This window comes from Micropterus dolomieu, linkage group LG17 (genome assembly GCF_021292245.1).
Source record: "Micropterus dolomieu isolate WLL.071019.BEF.003 ecotype Adirondacks linkage group LG17, ASM2129224v1, whole genome shotgun sequence".
NCBI lineage: Eukaryota > Metazoa > Chordata > Actinopteri > Centrarchiformes > Centrarchidae > Micropterus > Micropterus dolomieu.
In genome coordinates this window covers 15,709,467-15,730,365 of record NC_060166.1, presented here as the reverse complement: position 1 = coordinate 15,730,365, position 20,899 = coordinate 15,709,467, and the positions used below count along the sequence as shown (strand labels likewise).

General features: G+C 41.0%; 2 protein-coding genes across 4 annotated transcripts; one reads left to right on the top strand and one right to left on the bottom strand.

The window, feature by feature from the left end:
* The first annotated feature begins 53 nt into the window (after positions 1-53).
* On the top strand, positions 54-3,943 carry tubd1 (tubulin, delta 1). Its single transcript, XM_046073403.1, has 8 exons — positions 54-414; positions 510-657; positions 1,196-1,412; positions 1,497-1,728; positions 2,363-2,527; positions 2,686-2,814; positions 3,061-3,244; positions 3,744-3,943. Exons 1-8 carry the CDS (start codon positions 264-266, stop codon positions 3,847-3,849), a joined length of 1,332 nt encoding a protein of 443 aa, XP_045929359.1. The 5' UTR covers positions 54-263; the 3' UTR covers positions 3,850-3,943.
* A 1,039-nt stretch (positions 3,944-4,982) lies between these two features.
* Positions 4,983-20,169, bottom strand: vmp1 (vacuole membrane protein 1). Of its 3 annotated transcripts, none has more exons than XM_046073405.1 (12): positions 20,143-20,169; positions 19,478-19,585; positions 19,034-19,166; positions 18,555-18,645; positions 17,941-18,051; positions 12,514-12,681; positions 12,031-12,162; positions 9,979-10,059; positions 9,643-9,759; positions 8,384-8,445; positions 6,759-6,858; positions 4,983-6,030 (listed from the first exon to the last, which is right to left on the bottom strand). In XM_046073405.1, the coding sequence occupies exons 2-12, from the start codon at positions 19,554-19,556 to the stop codon at positions 5,887-5,889; spliced, it is 1,218 nt and encodes a 405-aa protein (XP_045929361.1). In that variant the 5' UTR covers positions 19,557-19,585; positions 20,143-20,169; the 3' UTR covers positions 4,983-5,886. The 3 variants fall into 3 exon arrangements, with proteins under 3 accessions (XP_045929361.1, XP_045929360.1, XP_045929363.1); XM_046073404.1 differs by having other exon boundaries at positions 20,028-20,151; XM_046073407.1 differs by lacking the exon at positions 20,143-20,169 and adding an exon at positions 19,703-19,859.
* Between the last annotated feature and the right edge of the window lie 730 nt (positions 20,170-20,899).

Sequence of the window (20,899 nt, the reverse complement as noted above, 5' to 3'; positions counted from 1 at the left end):
CCGTTACAGTCGCATGTGAAGTGGAGTTTTATTTTGAAATGTTTGACCGTTTGTGCCGGAAATGCCGTTCCAACGTCTCATGGCGGCACACGACAGTACGGGCACCTCTTTTAAACCATATACCGACAACTCCGTGGAAACAGTCATGAAACCGTTCAGTCACAGCGTGAATTCACCGGTGGATCTCACATGGTATGCGCTCATCCTCTGATCGATAAACTATCGATCCTTCAGAGAAGTCTTCACTCCTTACATGGGTGATAATGTCCATAGTAACAGTGCAGCTCGGTCAGTGTGGTAACCAGGTGGGTCATGAGTTGTTTGACATCATCTGCAACGATGCTCGCGAGGGACAGAGGAAAGAGTACAGCACAGCCAGCTGTGAGCGATTCTTCCACCACACAGCACAAGGAGGTAAGACACCTGTTCTGTAGTCCCCTTTTCTGGATTAGGCTACATACTGGGCACACCTGTTCACCTGTCGTGTCTTCCTGTCCATTATTAACCAGACCTTGTAGCCAGGGCGGTGCTGGTCGACATGGAACCCAAAGTGATCAACCGGAGTATCTGCAGGGCTGCCAAATCTGGCATGTGGCGGTATGGAGAAACTTCACACTTCAGCCAGAAGCAGGGCTCTGGAAACAACTGGGCCAATGGGTAAGAACTGCTAACAAGAGGATCATTTTGGTAATCATGTCATGTCAATCCCAACTCAAGGCCCACTTGCTAGCTTTCCCCCCCAGAGCTTTCAACCATTATCAGCGGTTGGTTTGCTCAGTTGATGGATCTCGGTAGCTGTTATGACCTCATCAATAGCACTTTAAGGGCTTATCAAGCTCTATTTTGCCTTTTATGTTAAGTATAACATAATTATCTGGAATTATCTGCAGATCAATTTCTAGATCAATCGAATTATCGATTTGTTTTATAAATGTTTGAAAAACAGTCAGAACCCAAGGTCATCATGTTTTCAGATGTCTTGTCTGGTCGACCAACAGTCCCAAACCCAAAGATTAGAAACGTTTACTATCTTTCATGACAAAGAAAAGCATCAAATCCTCACCTTGGAGAGGCTGGAAGCAGCAAAGTTTGTTGCTGAAAAACAGCTGAGCTCAGAAATTAAGCATTAAGGTTCATTCTTGACCTTAGAAAAAGTAGTTTGGAGGCTGGTAATGAGCTTCTTATGTCACCCTAGGTTCTGTGTCCACGGCCCGCGTCACAGAGACGTGGTGGAGGAGCTGGTGAGACGGGAGGCGGAGCGTTGTGACAGACTGGCCGGGCTCATGGCCATGATGAGTGTGGCAGGGGGAACGGGATCCGGGGTTGGAACCTACGTCACCCAGTGTCTCCGAGACGTCTACCCCAAGTCCTTCATCCTCAACCACCTCACGTGGCCGTACGGGACTGGGGAGGTACGGACACTGCTGTCAAGTGACTAGTGTTTAATGTTAGTGTAGAATATTGTGTTATTAAACCTCCTCGTCCCGTCCTTTCAGGTGATCGTCCAGAATTACAACTCTGTGCTGACGCTAGCTCATCTCTACCAGCTGTCAGACGCCATCCTGGTGCACGAGAACGACACGGTACACAGGATTTGCAGCCAGCTGCTCAACATCAAGCACATCTCCTTTGGCGATGTCAACAGGGTTATCGCTCACCAGCTGGGCAGCGTCCTGCAACCCGCCCTCACTGCTGACTCCCACGGAGTCTACAGCAGAAATCCTCTGGGTGAGAGGCCAAGACACACACACACACGGCAGGTTTTCCACAGGGCATAGATTTCCTGGAATATCACTGGATTAGTCTATTTACCAACTTTCATGATGTCACATTTTTTTAGGCGTAGAAGGATACAGACACACATACACAGTTATCTTCTTGGGTTACACACACAAGAAAAATGAGTGTAAATTTAGAAAATGAAAGTCACAATGCAAAATTTTTGTTAACTAGCAATACTATCATGGCGATCATGAATGCAAATTAGAAATATGACCCATATATTACAATATGGAAACTAATTATTAGGGTGTTAAGCTGTCATCTGGTCAACATGCACTTCCAGTTGGACAGTTTGTGTTTGGTGTTTACTTGGGTGGACACTGTTGGCCCGTTGGTCAATCAAGTTCAAGCCTTCCTCTTTGAGACAAGGTAGCCGCACAGTAGGAAACTGAACTCGGAAAATGCCCTCATTATCTCAGCGTCACATCCATCTGCCACTGATTCAGCCACACCAATAGGTAGAAAGAGAGCAACTACCAACATCATCAGATCAAACCTTCATAGATTCAGTCTTGGCATTGCATGTACTCTTGTCATGTCCTAACCCTAAATGGTAGCACTCTTCTTTAATGTCTCTCAGGTGAGTTGGCAAGCGCCCTTGCATGCCACCCAGAGTACAAGCTGCTCAGTGTGTGTACGATCCCTCAGATGCCCAGTTCCTCCATAGCCTACAGCACGTTCAGCTGGCCAGGCCCACTCAGACACCTGCGACAGATGCTCATCTCCAACACCAAGATGGAGGAAGGCAAGCTCTGTCACGATCTCATTGATGCACTTCACTTCAGTTTATTGACAAGATAATGGCATGTTTATAAAGTTATTGTATGGCTTGAAAGTGGAATCGTGCTCGCCTGTAACGAGTCAGAGCACCTCTGAGGGTCCTTGGTGTTTGTCCTGTGTCAGGTATAGACTGGCAGGTGCGTCCACTTGCAGACTCTGAGCGGACCAGGAGCCTCACAGGACCCAGCTTTAACACCTCTCTGGCCAACCTGCTCATACTGAGAGGGAAAGACGTCTTCAGCGCAGAGACAGGTCAGAGAACTGGTTAAAATGTCTGGATTTTTTTGTTAAAATACCTAGACTAACTGGGTCAAATAAAAATGCTTGAATTCCTTATTGATTTGTTACACCTGATGAATCCACAACAGTCATAAAGGACATGAACATGATGTGATTCAGAACATGTCTTACAATAGCATCTACAGCTTTCAGTTTTTAATATTTACAACTCTTCAGATGGAGAACAAGGGAATTATGTGAAATATGTTCTGCCCGTAGGTGGCTTTGAGGATGCAGCCCTGTACACCTCCTGGCTCTCATCAGAGGAGGCCTTCCACTTGTGGAAATCCCCAGTGCCTTTTAATAAGTATGAAAAATCTGCCACGCTGGTCAGTAACAGTCAGGCTCTGCTCAGACCTCTGGACAACATGGTGGGAAAAGCCTGGAATATGTTTGCTTCCAGGTGAGTTAGTCCTGTTACTCAGAGAATTGCTTTATTTATATACACACACACGTACCCACTTTTGTTGCCGGCGGTTTAGACATTGATGGCTGTGTGATGTTATTTTGAGGGGACAGCAAATTTACGTCATGTAAGCTGTACACTCACTACTTTACATTGTAGAAGTGTAATTTCTTCAGTGTTGTTACTTGGAAAGATACAATCAAATATTTTCAAATATGTGAGGGGTGTACTCACTTTTGTGAGATACTGTATAAATATACATACGTACAGTCCCCTCAAAGTATTGGAACGGTAAGGCAAATTCCTTTGTTTTTGTTGTTCGGCCTCATGTTTGTCCTGTTCTGTCCATAAAGAAAAGTTTAAAACCACATTTAACCATCTGGTTTCTTCAACTTTCACTCAGGAGCAAAAATAAGCCTTTAAAGTGGAAAAGAAACAATGAAACAATGATTTGCCATTTAGTCTTTTTCCTTTCCCATGTTTTCCTCTGTTACAGGGCCTACATCCATCAGTACATTAAATTTGGGATCTCAGAGGAGGATTTTCTAGACAGCTTTACATCTCTTGAGCAAGTCATTTCCAGCTACAGTCAACTGAGCTAGAAACCACTGTTCCTTTGGACCATATGTAGACAAGAGATTACCATTATGTGGGACAACAATGAACATGTAAATAAAACTAATTCCCTGACTTTGACGTCTGCAGTGGAAAGGACTAATGCAATTTCTTTACACTGAAAGTATCACACACAAAATAGGTGTCTTTTTAAAAATTATATTAACTGCTGTTTCCAAGGTCAATAATGAATGGACTCAACTTTTAAACAGACGAGAAGCCTCAGACAAATGGACAGGTCAACATTAACAATTCTGCAAACCAAGCATCTCTGCTGAAGATGATCATGTGATCTAAAGCTCCAGAACGGCTACTAAATGGACGTTGGGGTTGAGATCAACAGAGGCTAATATAGTTTGTGTGAAATGTGAATTTTTAATTAAGCGTGTTCAGCAATTAGGAATAGCAGCACTGCACAAAGAAAAGCAACAAGGGCATCAGTTTACGTACTTTATTGATGATTAATCTTACATAAGTTATCCAAAACTGGCATGATAGGCAGAAAAATCAGAGCGCCAGTAAAGAAAGGTCATTGTATCCACAAATGGACCAGCTGGCATGAAGACCAACGACGTCGGCCAGCCTACAGACCGCTGTTGCCATATTAATTTAACAGCCAACACCAGTCTGATAAGCTAGCCGATGGGGTGGGAAAGTGGTGACGAGGAGTGTGCCAGCGAGAAGACATAAGGGGACCTCTATCCAGTCCACCGTAATGCGCCAGATATGTTTCAGGTAGAATTTATCCCCAACACAGGGAGGATTTTAGGAGTCAGGAAGGTGTTCCAATAGGAAAGTGTGGCTCAGAAGATCATTCAGATAAAGACCAAAAGGCAAATTTAGCTGCAACCATTGAGACACAATGTAGTAGTTCTTCCAAGAATTACTAAAAGGTAGTAGAATGTATGAGTGCCAAGCTGTTCACTTACCTTAAAGATGATCATTTGAGAGAAAATTATGCATTAGCTCTGGTGTGATGGTTACATAAAAAGAAATGGTTCTTAAACATCACAAGATCACAACAGAGCATATTTGGAAATATTTGAGAACAGGGTTTAAAAGTGAATCTTGTCCTACAAGAGAACACAAAAAAATGACACTCAGACTTGGAAACAGGTGCCATGATTTACATGTTTTATCCATGATCTGATCCAAGGTTCAACCTAAATGTACAGTATAGAAATGGGACTAGTTAACTAGGCGTACAATGTCACTTTACAAATGATGTCACCTTTTTCTTTTTTTTTGTTTTGGTTCAAGATAACTCACGTCCACACAGACCATTAGAATAGAAATACATCTGCGCATACTGTCAAAAAGATATTTACACAATGTGCAAACCATCAATACCACACTGTTTTAAGTTGATATTGCTTTTTTTCTCTACCATTTTAAACAGAAATTTCCAGAAACAAAAAAAAGACAATTGGTCTTACTGTTTTAACAGGACAAAAACATGAGGAAAATTAAACCCTGAAAAGCAAGACCACCCATCGCAGTTATCATGGCAGCACACTGTACAAACAAATCAAGATCCATACATACATACATACATGTTACAAAATTAAATAAAAATCAAGTTTATAAGTCAAGAACTATATTCAAAAGGAAGTTAGACCTTCCAGTCTTGCATAAGGCATAGCATCTAATGGGCACTGCCCGTACACAGCAGTCACCACCAAACCGCTGCTTCTGAGGTCAATGAATGGGTTCAATTTACCGTTAAAATAACATGTTTAAGACCAGCGTTAGAACCAATCGTACTACACACACCTAGAAAGTTGAGATGAGGGGAAGAACTACAAAACTTGAAGAGGGACAAACAGTAAATAGCACATACATCCTCTCTAAAGCACACACACACCAACAAATAGTGTCTGGTGTTTTGTAACGTTCAGTCTCTGAGAATGGATGGGGGGTGAGGTTTGTTGTTAAGTTGTGAGTGGCTGGGGCTGAGCAGAGGGCTCTCAGCAGCAGCAGAACAAACACAGTCACTTGGATGTTTGCACCGCTTTGTCTGGTCATCACTTCGTTTTCTCCTCTGAGTGCCTCTGCTGCTGCAGGCGCTTGGCATAGCTCTGAGCCATGGAGTTGACGATGGAAATGACAAAGTAGCAGACCATGACCAGCACCACCTTCTCGAACACCCACGACAGCCAGTTCTCATCCTGGAAACCCAAAGTTAGGGTGTACATGCTGTTTATTACCATCATAAAAGCAGACTTTAATATGACAGTTCATGAGCACACAAATCCAGGTATGACAGAGAAAATGTTGATAATACTGTTGTATGCATCTTGCATACATGACAGCAGTACATGTTGGATGAAACTGGTATTCAAATATAAAGACAAACTTTCCCCATCAGTGTGTGTTTATCAGCAGCCAAAGAACTAAAAACTGATAAAATCCTCCGATATTAGCGTACAAACCTATTTGTATTGGCGCATAAATAAGAAATAGTACAGAATCACTATCAGAATAATTAAAATTGTATCTTTGTTACATAATTTGTCCACCAGAGAGCACTGACAAGTATATTGTCAACTAAAATGTCTCAGTACATATCTAATAACAATTTTTATAAAAAGGGCCTTAATTTGGTTGTTTTATTATTATTTTTAAACTTTCAAATATCGATATTAGCCTCAAACATCAAGTATCAAATGGGCTATCTTAAAAAAAAAAAAAAAAAAAAAGAAAAAAAAAAAATCTCCCAACTATGATGTTGCTAATATTTTTTGCTATGGCAGTGTTGAAGTGAAGAAAATTGGGGAAATTTTTTGAAAAAGTTTATGAAACCTTTTTAAGTCTGACAAAAAGCGTACATACATACAGTTGTTAATCTTAAATAAAAACATTTATAAAGCTAGTGAAGATATGGTATTGTTCTTACCGCTGGTGCACTTCCCCCAGCATGGTGCAGCTTGTTCCTCTGTGCTTCCAGGTACTGGCTGAAGGGCTTCTGAAGTGACGGTCCAACTCTGGGCACAGACCTGACATCGCAGCCCCGTCGCATACATCCACACAGAATGGCAAAGAAAAGAAACAAAAGAGGCAGGGAGGAAGAATGTTAATGCACTTACCCTTTACGCACCCTTCCTTTGACAAGGAGCCCAAAGCACTTGCTCCCTATAAGCCGCAAAGAGCAGTTCCTGAAGACTTGTCTTTCCCTGAACACTATCAAAAGGCCCTCATCACTGATCCACCAGTCAACCAGCTGCTGAAGGCCCCATCCTACACGTGTGTCCTGTCTTGCAGCTTCCACGTTCTCTACTTAATGCTGTGAGCAGGAGCAGGCAGCAGAGAGGAGTGAAGCAGAATCTCTTCAGCCCTCCTTTTATACCTCTTAGCTCTCTATAGGCGACTGTGTCAGCCCCTTCAATCAGGAAGTGAGTCGACATGATGTCATCACCTTTACCACCCCTGCTGCCTTCTTGGTGGAAAGACATCTAATCAGGGCGTGCTCATGCCCTTTTTAGGCCGTGTGGATTAGCTCACCAGGGGGCCAATCATAACGGACACCAGTTTATCAGTTCACGTCATATAGAGGCATTGGTGTTGTAGTTCAGCAGTGGCGCAGTTCAAAGTGGTTTCTGCATGACGTGAAACTTATCATTAACATGAAAAGAAAAACATAATGCAGGCTATCCTCAGACACTGCATACCCACATCGTGAATTAAATTCTGTCCCTGTTCAGGACATAAGCAAAAACTGAGTGACCCTTTACTAAACAAAACACCTACAGGGGAGTGGGGGGAGTGCAGTTTTGACTGACTCATTCTTGATATCGCTCCTACTTTACAACTGCCAAAAAAAACATCCTGTATCAGCACTGAGGCACTGTTTGCACTCATCATAGCGAGTCATCGAGGGAAAGAACCTTGACTTTTATTTCTAATGAATAAATAAAATTAAAAAAAAACAGGACACTCCAAATATGAGCAAAGTTACTACCTGGACATTACATACATGTAAGTGAAAATTTACCAGCCAATTGAGATAGAGATATATATATATATATATATATATATATAGATAGATATATAGATAGATACACACACACTTTTTAATGTGAATGGCAAATTTCCTGTACATCTTTAGTTAAAACCAACAAGTCAGATAAATTGGCTAAATCTGACATTAGTAAAATAGTCCTACAGAGTTTTGATTGTGTTTCCCACCTCAATGGGGGAAATTTACTCAGAGCTCAACTTGGTGAGTCAGATCAACATGTTAAGATGGGACCTCATACGCGTGACCACCAGTGTTACACTGATGGATTGCAGTGTGGCGGCGGAGACGGTGGGGGATCTTTGTGTGGAAAATGCATGCACATACCCCCCCCCCAGTCAAAGCATTTATTCATACAGGATCCCCAATCAGTGGTCAAAATGCATCTGAAAATGTTTACAAATGCGTTGCCAACCACAAAATGAGGGGAAAGACAATGACTCCACAAAGTACCTGATTAATGCAGTCTCTCTCTCTCTCTCTCTCTCTCTCACACACACACTTACCCGATGAGCGACACCATTTGCTCCACTATGTGCTTGCTGAAGGTAATGATGACAAATAGTTTCTGTAGGAAAACAAGGGAGAGATAAATAAACCCTTTACTTTCTGATCACATGCAGAGGTATACACATTTTATGATTGACAGACATTTTCTAAAACAGCAAATGCTTTACAACAACAGAAGGAAACAATTAAAAAAGTAACAATTAACAAAACAAAAAGAAACACGTAAGACAAACAGATAAATCAATATATAGACATATATTGTGACTTTAAATTTTACAGCTGTGGGAAATTGGGGCCACAGTCCAAAGACATTATAAAACTCAAACCTGGCGCTAAGCTAAATGTTGGACTGCGGGGGGCTTTGTATGGTTTGCAATCTGCCAAAGGGTGAGGGGGGGGGGGGGCACAACCACAATGTGCTTCTCCGGTCCTGAAACTGATCAGCTTTAAAAGAGCATGACACATGGCCCCCTGGACAAAATCAGACAGGATATGACACGTGATGTCCGCAAAAATTAGGGCAAGGAGTTCCCCCTGCAGCCTCTTACCGTCTACTCAATTTCCCTCTTTCATGTCTACTGTCTCATGTCCACTCTACATCCTCTATAACCCCCGCTGCCCTCCGGGCCCCTTTATCTGAAAGGTCTCTAGAGTGCTCACTGACTGGTACCACCAAGAGATGGATAGGTTTAGTTTGTTAAGCCACTCAGCGACTCACCGACAGACAGACAGCCTCTTCTAGTATACGCTTATATTAGTCACTGATGTGGCAGACTCAACAATACGCTCCAAATTCTTGTTAAAGACTTCTTAAAAGCTTCCCTCGTTTCATCTGGAGCCTGTTTATATGGTCTGGATTGCATCGCAAAGCTAAAACCAGAATAAGGAACCCCCCAAAAGACCAGAGCGCCACCAGAAAGAGTCAAGAAGTGCCCAATTAGAACTTTCTCACAGTCACCAACTCATAATCTAAGCACTTGGTTTGATCTCATCTCTCCCACACGTTTTGAGGTTGTGGGGACTGATTTAGTGAAGTCAGCATTGCATACCTAATTTTCTTAAGAGTGGATTTTTTTGAGATGCATTTTTCAATGTGGACAGAATTGTGATGACACGAAACTACAGTTGAGTCATATTCGAAGCGAAGATGCTGCAAGTATGGTATGCGGCTGTATGGTTTGTGTTAAGAATGGAAAAAACCTGGTATTATTTTAGGTGATCTGTTCTAACCACCACTTTTAGTTATGCTACCGACCTGTATATGCATCTTGATGATGGCTTTCCCAATTAGTGTTGCGCCAAAGAAGGTCCAGAAGGGAACCATAAAGTGACCGCAAGTTATACCAGCCAGATCGAAGAGAGGATTGGGGATCTGAAACACACACACACACACACACACACACACACACACACACACGGTCAGATAATATTACTCAAAGTCTTATCAATTACCCTGACAGGTTACAGGTTCATTTCCTACTGTGTTCATTAGCATCCACAGGGACAAATGAGGAAAGACACTTTAATCTTTTATCATACATGTATAAAATTTGCGGGGACATTATAAACAACCTCAAATAAATAAACTTACAGAGGCACAAGCCAAGATCCCAAAAAATCCCACTTTCTGCACCATGTGCTGGACTCCCAGTTTAGCTCTTGTGACAAAATCCTGCAAACAGATTAAAAAAAAAAAAAGAAGAAGAATTTAACACACACATTACTGTTGTAATACCTATACGAATGGGTAGGATTTTCAAAATGTGACTTTCATGACCCATAGTTTGTAAAACCACACTGCAACACAAATGTAAAAACACATGGGTGTCTCTAAACACGTCACCCTATTATTCTTTTCTTAAAGTCACACTCTGTACTTTCTGCTGATGTGTGGTTTTTAAACCACACATCAGTGTCTGCAATGTTATTACACAAAATGAGGTGCAAGAAAAGGGGGGGGAGTACCATCATAAAATATCTGCTAGTTCTGAGAAACATACAATTATTTTTTTTCCCCTTGATGACTTGGGTGGTGTTACAACTGAAACCTGTATGGTACAAAAGTGCTGAGAATCTTCGGTTCCATCTCCATCCTTGTGGGGGTGAAAGGTCTGTGGTTACAAGATCACAGCCGATGCAGGAGGGAGATTAAGAGGCAGTCTCAAAAGCTGGCATCGTGTCAATGTCGATATTGGAAGCAATTTAAATTTCAGTTGAGCCTTAAGTCCTCACAATTAAAATTCCTATTAGTTTTCATCTTCAAATTAATTTTAGTTAATGTCAGTTACTTTTGTAGTCAATATTTGTGGTGCCTGTTTTTATTCAGAATTTAGTTTTCCTCATGTAGATAAATTACAGAAAAAAATCCAGCCTTGAGATTTACAAAATAAAATTAAAAAATGACGTTCTGATTAGTTTTTTCATTTTTGTTTTAAATTTATCTCATCCCTTTCCAGCGATGCCAAGTCATTTTAGTCCAATGTAGTCTATGTCAGTAAAAAATAATCATCATTAGTTTAATGAACTGATAATTATTGTAAAAATTCAATTAAAATAAATCTCATATTTTGTAAATGCTTTTCTCTTTTTGTCTACTGCAATTCTTCACACTTTTTTCATTTCTATCATGACTTAAGGATACGGACTAACAGGTTTTTACATCTCTAAGTGCTGTACTTCTCTTTTAACATATTTGGTGCGATATTCATTCCCCCTGAATCATGTGGTGTTCTTGGGATCTAAACAACAGTGCATCTGACTCGCCTGTGAGATTGTTGCTTAGAAAACATAAATGCACATGTGGATACATCCTGAATGCATTCCCATGATGAAAGACATGTGACAGGAGGCACCTTCGCCCATTCAGCTGAGACCCAGTGAAGTGAGAATAGGTGATGGAGACAATGGAGACAATGTACACAATGTCTCTGTTCTGCTGACTCAACATCTGAGCTCAGCCGTCTGTAGTCATGTGAACTTAGTTCCTGACTGTCATTCAAATTAGAGACCGGTGAAAAGAGAGAAAGAGGGAGTGAAGGAGGCAGGCAGAGAGAGCAAAGCCCGAGGGATGATTAAAGGGGGAGCTGTGCTCAGGGTGACTCACCCACGAAAAGGCAGATTTACTGGAAGTGTAAGGAGGGAGGGGCTTCATTGAAGTCACATGGCATATTAAGACCAATCACAGGACAGTGGCTCTATGGTCAGTTGTGCATTATAAAGATGAGGCCAAAGCAGATATGATCATATCATGGCGTCAAGTGTCAACACCTATGTGAATATGAAAACTAATAGAGGGATGGATACTTCAATATAATTCAGTGTAACTGCTGTGTGGAAAGCATTGGGTTGAGTCTGGGCAACCTTTTATGCTAATTATAACTAATTTAGGGATTTTTTTCCTTTTACATATATGCTGTTCTTGTGCTCTTTCGAATGAACTGAATGAAGTGAAGAATGACACACCACACGTTAAAGGTGTCACCTTCTGACATGTCAAATCAAAAGAAAAGTACATCTGGGGTGGGTAATGCTTTTTAAATCTTCGTGCAATGTATTCTTTGTATTTATGTGCCCATGTATATGACCTGGAAATGACCACGACAATGGATCTTATAATAGATGTGTACATGTGTGAAACTCTGACCTGAGCGCCTTCGGCCTGCTCCAACATCTCCTCAAACTCCTCATAGTCTTCATCCTCTGGATCAGCTCCTGACTGACGAGCCGCTCTGGCCATGAAATATGGAGGCAGCTCCCCGATGGCCGTGCCTGCCCCCTACACCAACACAATTTATAAATGTTCCATGTCAGCATTTGCTTATTTCTTTCCCACATTCACACATCGGCGACTATTCGCGCCACCATGAACTTTTGCAATTACATGCAACTGCTTTGTGTAAAGTAATGCTAATTTTGGCTGATTTTAAGATACAAGAGGAGCTTTTATAAGTTCTGTAAGCATTAAAACTTTTTAGCCCTGCCATAAAACATGTTGAAATGAGGGAGTCACAATTCTTGGAACAATTTCCAGCTGCCACAATTGAAACCCACTGCTGGCACTGACAAACATTGCCATTTTTTACAGTTTGGATCACTGTATTGTCTCTTTATTCAAACTACTACTCACCCACATGCATGCCTCCAGGCGGACCTTTGACATGATTGAGAAGAGGGAGATGCTTCCTTCCACCCCTCCACCTTGGGGACAGACAAGCTGGTCTGGGTACGGAGGCTCTGGGAAGTCTGTGGAGCCGCACTCGTATGCTGCCAGGGTTACTGATGCTATGTGAGGACCCTGAGAGAGAGTTAGGACAGATGGATAGGATGAGCTGCGTTAATGGACTGGAAACCACTAGGACACTCAGTGTACTGGCACATTCAATCATTTTGTCCAATGTGTGCCATGAAACACTTGTGCCTATGTGATGTGATTGAAAATGTGGAAAATACTGTAGCTTGGGGGAGCTGAGCAATGGGACACTGAATACACACATAATCTGCAATGGTCACGGGTAAAAAGATATTTTAGATTCAGATATAGTTACTAGTTTCAGTCTGTCTCAACATCTTGAATATTCTCAACAGCAGCAGGAATTTTAAAATGGAGAATAGTTTAAATGTTGCTAATACCATTTGTCATTATTTACGTGACAGTTTTTAGGTACACCTAGCTAAAACTGATGCAGTCTACTCCAACAGTCCTGTAATAAATCATCCCTTTGTGAAGGTTATAATTCACTTTTTTGGATTTGAGGCTCTAGTGTGTGGCGCTGTTGGATTATATTGGAATGCGAGGTGTTTCCAATATTTAGTCTACACTCACTGATATAAACACTGTTAGAAAACACTTCTCAGTACACTGAACAGCACCGCAATCTGCAGCCTCCAAAATGATCGCAAAGCTGAATCAACACCTCTCTAAAACAGTTTCAACAAAAACTGATAACCTTCCTAAAGGTTTTATCTACTGCATGGCTGTTGTATTAGATTGGGGTCATTTTAGCTGACTGTATGTATGTATGTATGTATTAACTGTGGAACTTTTAAGAATGGTGTAGTATTTGATGTATGTATGTATGTATGTATTAACTGTGGAACTTTTAAGAATGGTGTAAAGTTATTTTGCACAGCCCTACATAAGTACGCGTGTTAAATTTAACCTGTTGTTGCATGGTTAAACACAGCTCGTGCACTAACAGACTCATCTGCCCACAGGTACAAACACACAACAGTAGCTGAGTCACACAGTCTCTCTGACAGGTAGGCATGTCATCATTTAGCATTGTATAGACGTCTGGTTAGGCCGAGCCACCTGGCCTCAATAACACTTGGCCCACCTGTAACTACAACACAGCTCTTCCATTATGCCTCCTTAAGGTGATACAGGCAACACGGACAGTAGATTGACAGCTCACAATGAGTCTGGGTTGACTGCTCCCCCATACTAACTCACCACCCCACCCTGAGTATGAGCACACAGGGGGCTTCTTCAGTTTACAAAACACAGTCTGTTTCAAACCATACACAACTTCACTTAACGGCGTTTTTCATGACACGACAAGTCAGTGTTAACAAGAAAAACCTCAGCCGTGATTCAAACTCTGAAACCGAAATTCGGATAGACTCATTTGACAAGCAATGCAGCGGCCCTGTGGTGAACCTCTTCGTTCACTAAAGTCAGCAAAGCAGAACTCTCGAAATACAGGGCAGATAAACCATGTCTTCCCTAAGCAACTATTCAGCAAGTGGATTTCATCAAGTACCCGTCAAATGAAAAAGAATTACAAATCACATTGACTTAAGAACACAATTACTGCTGAAGCTTGAAACGGTAAAGCACATTACAACCCAGATTACCAAAGTGTTGAATGGAACCAACAACATAGAGATAGTTTTTTTCTGTTCTCTCCAGAAATGGGTGTAAATTTGTCAAGGTTATTGTGAAGGTGACCCAACAGGAAGGGCAATAGTGTCATCAAAATGGCTTATCCTCTTAGCAGCGTAAATGAGCTTAGGAAATTTGTGAGCAATCTGCTTTGTCAGTTTGACCTGTGGATGGCGCAAGACGAAAGTTCTTGGGTGTGGTTCCCGTGTATCACAAAAACTGTTGTGATTAATGCTCTAGGGATCATGAACAACCCCTGCAAATTTCATGGCAATCCAATGCTCACTTTTCAAGTTTTTAGTGGCAAAAACTAAGAACCATGCTCTGGGCATCGAACAAAATTCATGATAAAGCGAGCAGTAATGGTCCAGATATCTTGTTCTAAACCAAAAGAGATGGCTGAAGAAATGGCTGGATTGACCAGAGTGGTCTAATCTACAACATCAACATCATTTCCCATGATTGCAGGGGTGCAAACTGAAAGAATCAAAACAGCCAAATCTACATGTAAAAGCAACATTATATGAGCTCTTGTTTTAACTACATTATAATGACTAGCATCCAGTGCTTAGATGCAGGGCAGTGACCTCTAAAAAAACCATGATGAATCATAAGATCATACTGGTGAGTGAATCCCCTTTCCCATGAGCAAACTGATCTCATCCTCTCTATGGAGCTGTCTATTAATGCTTCAGAATAGAGGTAAATTCACAGTTTTTCCTTTAAAACTTGACACCGGCAGTTTCCTGCCTATGGCTGACATTAACCCTGAGTAGGCAGTAGTGATAGGAGCTGTTGCACTGTGAACACAAACTATGGTTTAGTGAACCGGGAAACAGGAAATAGTCTCCTTATGAGCAAAGGGCTTACATCATGTGGCATCATGGTAAAGAAGGATTTTAGTTTTCTGTGAAAAATTAGAGATGGTCACAGGAGTTTAGGGACGCTGAGCATGGTGCTCTTGATGCATATGCTCAGGATATGCAGTGAGATTCACACAAAGGGGGAACACTGATAGGTTGATAGACTGTTTCACTTCATGTTTCAACTTTTGTATGGACAAAAATATTCTCATCAGAAAGGTATGCTGTTTCCTTAATACCCACACACTGGATTAACAGCTCCCTTAAGGCCCTTTGGAATAAGTAACAAGCCCTTATGGCACGGCATAGTGAGGGGTTAAGTGGTTATAAGTGGATTTTAAATGGAAGCTAGAGGAAGGCAAAGGCTCCTACAATAGGATGTTGGAATATAAACTAAAGGGGAATGAGATAAAGGATGCCAGGATTGCCAGCTTTGGGCAGATGGCAGAAGATGTAACAGAGAGGAACTGGGAAAAGACAAGTGAGAGTAGTCCTCAACCTCTGCAAAAGCATTGCCCCACAGCTACAACTCCTTGAACATGCTGTTGAAACTAATCCTATCTCTAGTCAATTAATAATGTAAAGTTAATGAATATTCAAAGCAACACATTCTAGCTGCCAGGCCACTAGAGCCACCTCCAACGGCAGAGGTGAGACATGTTACGATCTTTCTAAATTTCAAGATTGGTTTCTGCTGTAATATGAAGGAGAAAAAGAAAACATAGTGTAGACTGAAAATAGGAGCCATTCAGATATTGAGGACTATTGTCTAGACATTGTTTCTGATTATATTTTGATTTTATCCGATTTGAATTTTAAGTGTGCAATGTCACGTTGAGAAGTAAGGACTTTAAGTACAGTAAGGACTGTACCTTATCAGATGAGCCTCCAGATGGCCATCAAATGTTTAAAGGACACAAAGGGATGAGGTTTTCAAAAAGTGGCTTTTAAAATAGTCTCCACTGCAATAGCAAAAGCTGGTAATTGAAAAAGAAAATGAAGGAAAACTGTCTTAACAGATGCCAGATGCAATGACGGTGCCTACTCATAGAAAAAAACCTCCCTCACACAGAGAGGAGAGAGAGATAATGTCCCACCTTCCCAGTATTATGACAGATACACTAAGGCTTTGTTCAGACTGCAGACAAATCAAATTTGTTTCTCAAATCAGATCTTTAAGACTAACAATTAAGGCACTGTTATTTGCACGTGATCAGATCGGATTTGTGTGTCCAGACATCACCAACCTATCTGCATGGGTTGTAGTGGTAAGGACACAGGCGTCAGTAACAATGTAAGCTGTGTGGCACATTATGAGTAACGCAAAAGACACTTTGAAATTCCACTTAAGAGGCCAGAGCATCCGGACTGAGATGCATTTGTAGAAATCCGATGTCAAAGTGAATTGCATTTCAAACCTCCTCCACATGAAGACTGGATCGATATGCAAAAATCGTATTTCATGTGTTTTTTGTTTCTCCACGCTTTCTATCAGTCTGGATTTGGGCTGGAACAAGGCTAAAGAAACACAAGAGTGCACACATGTACACACACAATACACCGTTTGAGCCACTGTTACTATTGTGACACTGTTGAACACAGTATATACAGTAAATGAAGACTAATAAGACAGTTAAACCACTCAAAACACGCAGTGAGCTGTAAAGCATTAGTTGAACGAGTGTACATCAACTCTGAAAAACAGTAAGGTCAGTTACATCTTTTCCCATGATTTCATTACAATGGAAATAACTGACTCAGCTGGCCCACATCTGCACATGTTCTACAGAAGAGAAGCCACATCATTATCTTAAAGCGGACTATGATGCAGCATTTCTTCCTCTCTTTCATTTTGCTATGTTCTCCTTTTTACCACAACCAAGACAAATGGCACATTTTAGTGACTCAGGCATACAGTCATTCTGTGACTGCCTATCAGGGAAAAGCTACACTTAACTTTTGGTTAGACAGACGGGTGACAAAATGGAACGAGTTTGAAGAAGCAGAAGACAATGAATAATGGAGAATGACGCCACTTGCTGGCAATTACAGGGATAGCAACACTGGGAACTAAAGAAAAAGAGTTTCATGTCATTTATGCAAGTATATAAAGAAGAAAAAAGCTTGCAGGTAATTTGATGGAATTTACATCTGAACAAAAAAACAGCCTGCATATAATAATAATAATGATGATTTACCAGTTTCTCTTTATAGCCACTATCATTTTGCAGCCGTTTGACTGTTGAGATATGGCTTGCATGTGGGCCAGCTGAGTCAGAGTCAGTCAAAACATATTGACGATTAGATCTGAATGTGGTTTAAGATGAAATTCTCATGCATTTATTGTGTCTGTTTTGTGAAGCTCCACTGTTTTGTGTGCACGGGTGGGCGACTGAATGACTTTAACACTGAGACATTTCCAGCTACTTTTTTCTGCTATTACAATTACAGGCCGCTCATTCAAATGGAATTTCAAGACGCCCAACTAGGGAACATTTGCTTCAACATTATGCTCAAGTTGAGTTCAAATTTATTTAGCGCACCACGGTACGTAGCTTCAAATTTTACAATGATGTGTTAATTATTCTATTTCCTCAATTGGGGCTTTTGCTATGTTGCTCATTTTGAGCCTCAGCTGTCCTCAGGGTGAGGTGGCTGACTCCTGTTTGAATATATTTACAAATAAAGATGTTGCATGTGCATTTTTACTGTCACTGTTGGCAAGTGTCTCTGTGTTCTGCACTAAACCAGTTCAAGAACTAGTTTGTACACTTTTGCCAAACCATTAAAAAACTTGTTCTCTTACCAGATAGAGGAGGAAGGTGTGCAGGCCAGTCCCAAGGCCTACTGAGGACAGGATCCCAAGTCCTACCCAGTAGGCACACCATAGGAACTTCTTCTCCAGGTACTCAACATACTTAAGTGAAGAAAGTCAAATAAAACAGATTAGAAGGCAGGGGACACAGGAAATGCTATATTTATTACTGATAATTGCAATGCACTTAAATTCCAACAAGAGAACCTTCCCAGTTGTAGTCATAGTATGATGATGACCAAAAGAAAATATATCTATCTCACATCTTTAATATAATTAGTATTAACATTTAAACATTTTTATTTGTTCTTTCATCTCATCGTATACTTTAAATTACCAGTAGTGGGTTTAACTGTTTAGATATAGATTGGTGATGCTTCACTGAACTGTAAGAGACAACTGCACAGAGGAATTTTTAAACAAAACTCTCAGCCAACGGACTATATGATCAAGGGTTGCAGACCTCATTATCTCCCAACATAAGCTTTCCTCTAAGAAAGTTTTTAGGTGGAGTGACTTATCATTAACCTTTAAACATGCTGGTGATGGAGCAATAGTGTTGATTATTAACAAAAATAAAAAAAACAAAATCAGTCAAGCCTTACATGTTGGTGTGCTCCCTCAGTGGAGTAGGCAATGGAGAACATAGAACATAACACCAAAACCAAAAACACTGTGCCCCGTTGCTGCCAAAGCCTGAAAGGGAATACAAGAAAACAAAATATCAATGAAAAAAATTCCAAACACACAAAATGAAAAATAAATGTATGGCTGTTAAATTTGATTGGAGGAGCATGACATCACAAACATCCAGCTCCCTATATAGGGGAATCACCTAGTGCGTCACTGCATTTCCCCCAAAAAATGTTAATGTCTTCGATCCGTCTATAGTACAAAAGTATGCTCACTATAAGCTTCATAACTCCAGCTTCTCAGGGACAGAGAAATTACTAATTAGAGAGAAATACAATGTCACAAGAAAAACAAATAGGACAAAAGGTCACAAGCTTGGGTAAGCACAGATCTCCTGGCAAAAGCAGTGCATCAACAAAGGCAGACTGGAAAAACCTGTCTAACACCTTACTTAAATGTCCACTCCTTTAGCTTGATCAGGGTCTCCAGGAGGAAGTAATGAAGCGTGGTGACAGGTCTCCTCCATACCACTAGAGACAGGCGGTCCTCCTTATCTTTCTGCCGCCGCTCTCTCACCGAGGAGTCTGGAGAACAAATACAATTGCAATCACCCTGACATACTGTAATACTTGTATCTACATCAATTATTGCACCCTGATAAAATGGTAACGCTAAGCACATGATACATCAACGAGTCTGGGTCTGTTCTTGTTCTGTCTTGAGGCAACCTAAAATAAACCACCTTGAGTCTTTTCATGACTCATTCAAAACCATTTGGTGGCACTTATCATTCTGTGCCATCAGATGTTACACAACTTTACTGGGGCACTTCTTATAGGAGTGTTAACTTCTCTACTGCACTTTGTCATACAGATGAAAGTTTACCAAAACTGACCTGTAGACCTGCCATTCTGCTTGTCTTTAGCTCCTGCACGTTTCTGAGGCTGTTCACAGCTCGCTCCATTGGCTGCCATGTCAATCAAGATTTAGTAGGTCAGGCAGTCTAAGGACGAAAGAGAGAGAATGACAAGTTGGTGTCTCACGTTCAACAGCTGCTTATTCAGCTTTCCACTGCCCGCGAGAATATGACAGACACGGCGGCCAGTCATAAAATACATACCAGCGACTCTTAAGCAATAAAATATCAGCCTGGTAATGTGAACATGTTGCAACAAGCCGGCTGACATTCAAATTACATGATGCTTACAAAGAGAAAATAGCATTAAAAGCAACAAGGCGAAGACGAAAATGTCACCGACTGCCTCACGTACAGTTAACTCAAATAACAGTCGGTGTGTAGGTCAATTTGTAATAAGATATGATGCCAAATACGTGCACATCATCCTCCTCCACATGCTAACCGGTTAGCCAACCTGTTTAGCAAGGGACGTTGGCAATCTCTATATCAAAATAAGGGTTTTAAAAACAATAACGAGTCGCCTTACTTGTGGGGAAGTGTGTACAAATGTTCCTTGCCGTTGCGCTGTAACAGTAATGAGAAAAGACACACCACATAGAAGGGAAACCGAGCGATGTTTGGTAAAATTAAATGAGTCGTACCCCTTTCCAGTCCTCTTTACCCGGAAATAAACGCTGGGCGTGTCAAAGTAAACTACCGCTGTTCAGCCTTGAATCATTTTCTTCAAACAAGTTTGTTTATAACCTGGAATGGTGAAATATTCATTTGTATGAACATGGAAACATGACACAGCATACATATGTAATTATATTACCTTCAGGTTCCAGTTTAATGGTTCAACCCATAAACAAGATATCTTTATTGTGAAATTTTAAGCGAAGAAGTATTTCCGTAAAGTGTGTCTTTTGGTCCAATCAGAGGTTGCCAGATTTGCCAACAATTGCAATACAGCAACTAACCTTGGACTTTCCATACTTCTTTATTTTACCAGACACTTACAACAGATGTTTACCTCTTTATGGAAATATCGTATCCTGCATTTTATGGCAATATTAAGGGGCGTGGGAACATAATAGCTAAGAGTTAAAGGGGCAATAGGTTCATTTCAAGTTTGAGTCATGTTGTCTAACAGCTCCCAAGTCAATTCCTAAAATTGTTGCTCAGTCCATTTCTGCCTTTATGTCCATCAGGGGTGATAACAATGGTTATCTTTGTGATCCCTTAAATAATTATTTACCTCACACAGTTAAGGGAGCAACAACCAATACATTTAACTACACATAAAACACACTGGACTCTGGCATCCTCCCAAAATTCACATGTGATATTTCAAATAAAGCTTCAAGTTTAAGATGTACAACAGTACTGAGCCAACGTGTGCATACTGAGGAAAACACA

Excerpts from the sequence above, each read along its gene's own strand:
- tubd1 (XM_046073403.1), top strand. The coding sequence starts at position 264 with ATGTCCATAGTAACAGTGCAGCTCGGTCAGTGTGGTAACCAGGTGGGT. Across the intron at positions 415-509 it reads CCACCACACAGCACAAGGAG|ACCTTGTAGCCAGGGCGGTG; the intron begins GTAAGACACCTG and ends ATTATTAACCAG. Across the intron at positions 2,528-2,685 it reads CAACACCAAGATGGAGGAAG|GTATAGACTGGCAGGTGCGT; the intron begins GCAAGCTCTGTC and ends GTCCTGTGTCAG.
- vmp1 (XM_046073405.1), bottom strand. The coding sequence starts at position 19,556 with ATGGCAGCCAATGGAGCGAGCTGTGAACAGCCTCAGAAACGTGCAGGA. Across the intron at positions 18,646-19,033 it reads CTAAAGGAGTGGACATTTAA|GCTTTGGCAGCAACGGGGCA; the intron begins GTAAGGTGTTAG and ends ATTCCCTTTCAG. Across the intron at positions 9,760-9,978 it reads GGATCTTGGCTTGTGCCTCT|ATCCCCAATCCTCTCTTCGA; the intron begins GTAAGTTTATTT and ends TGTGTGTTTCAG.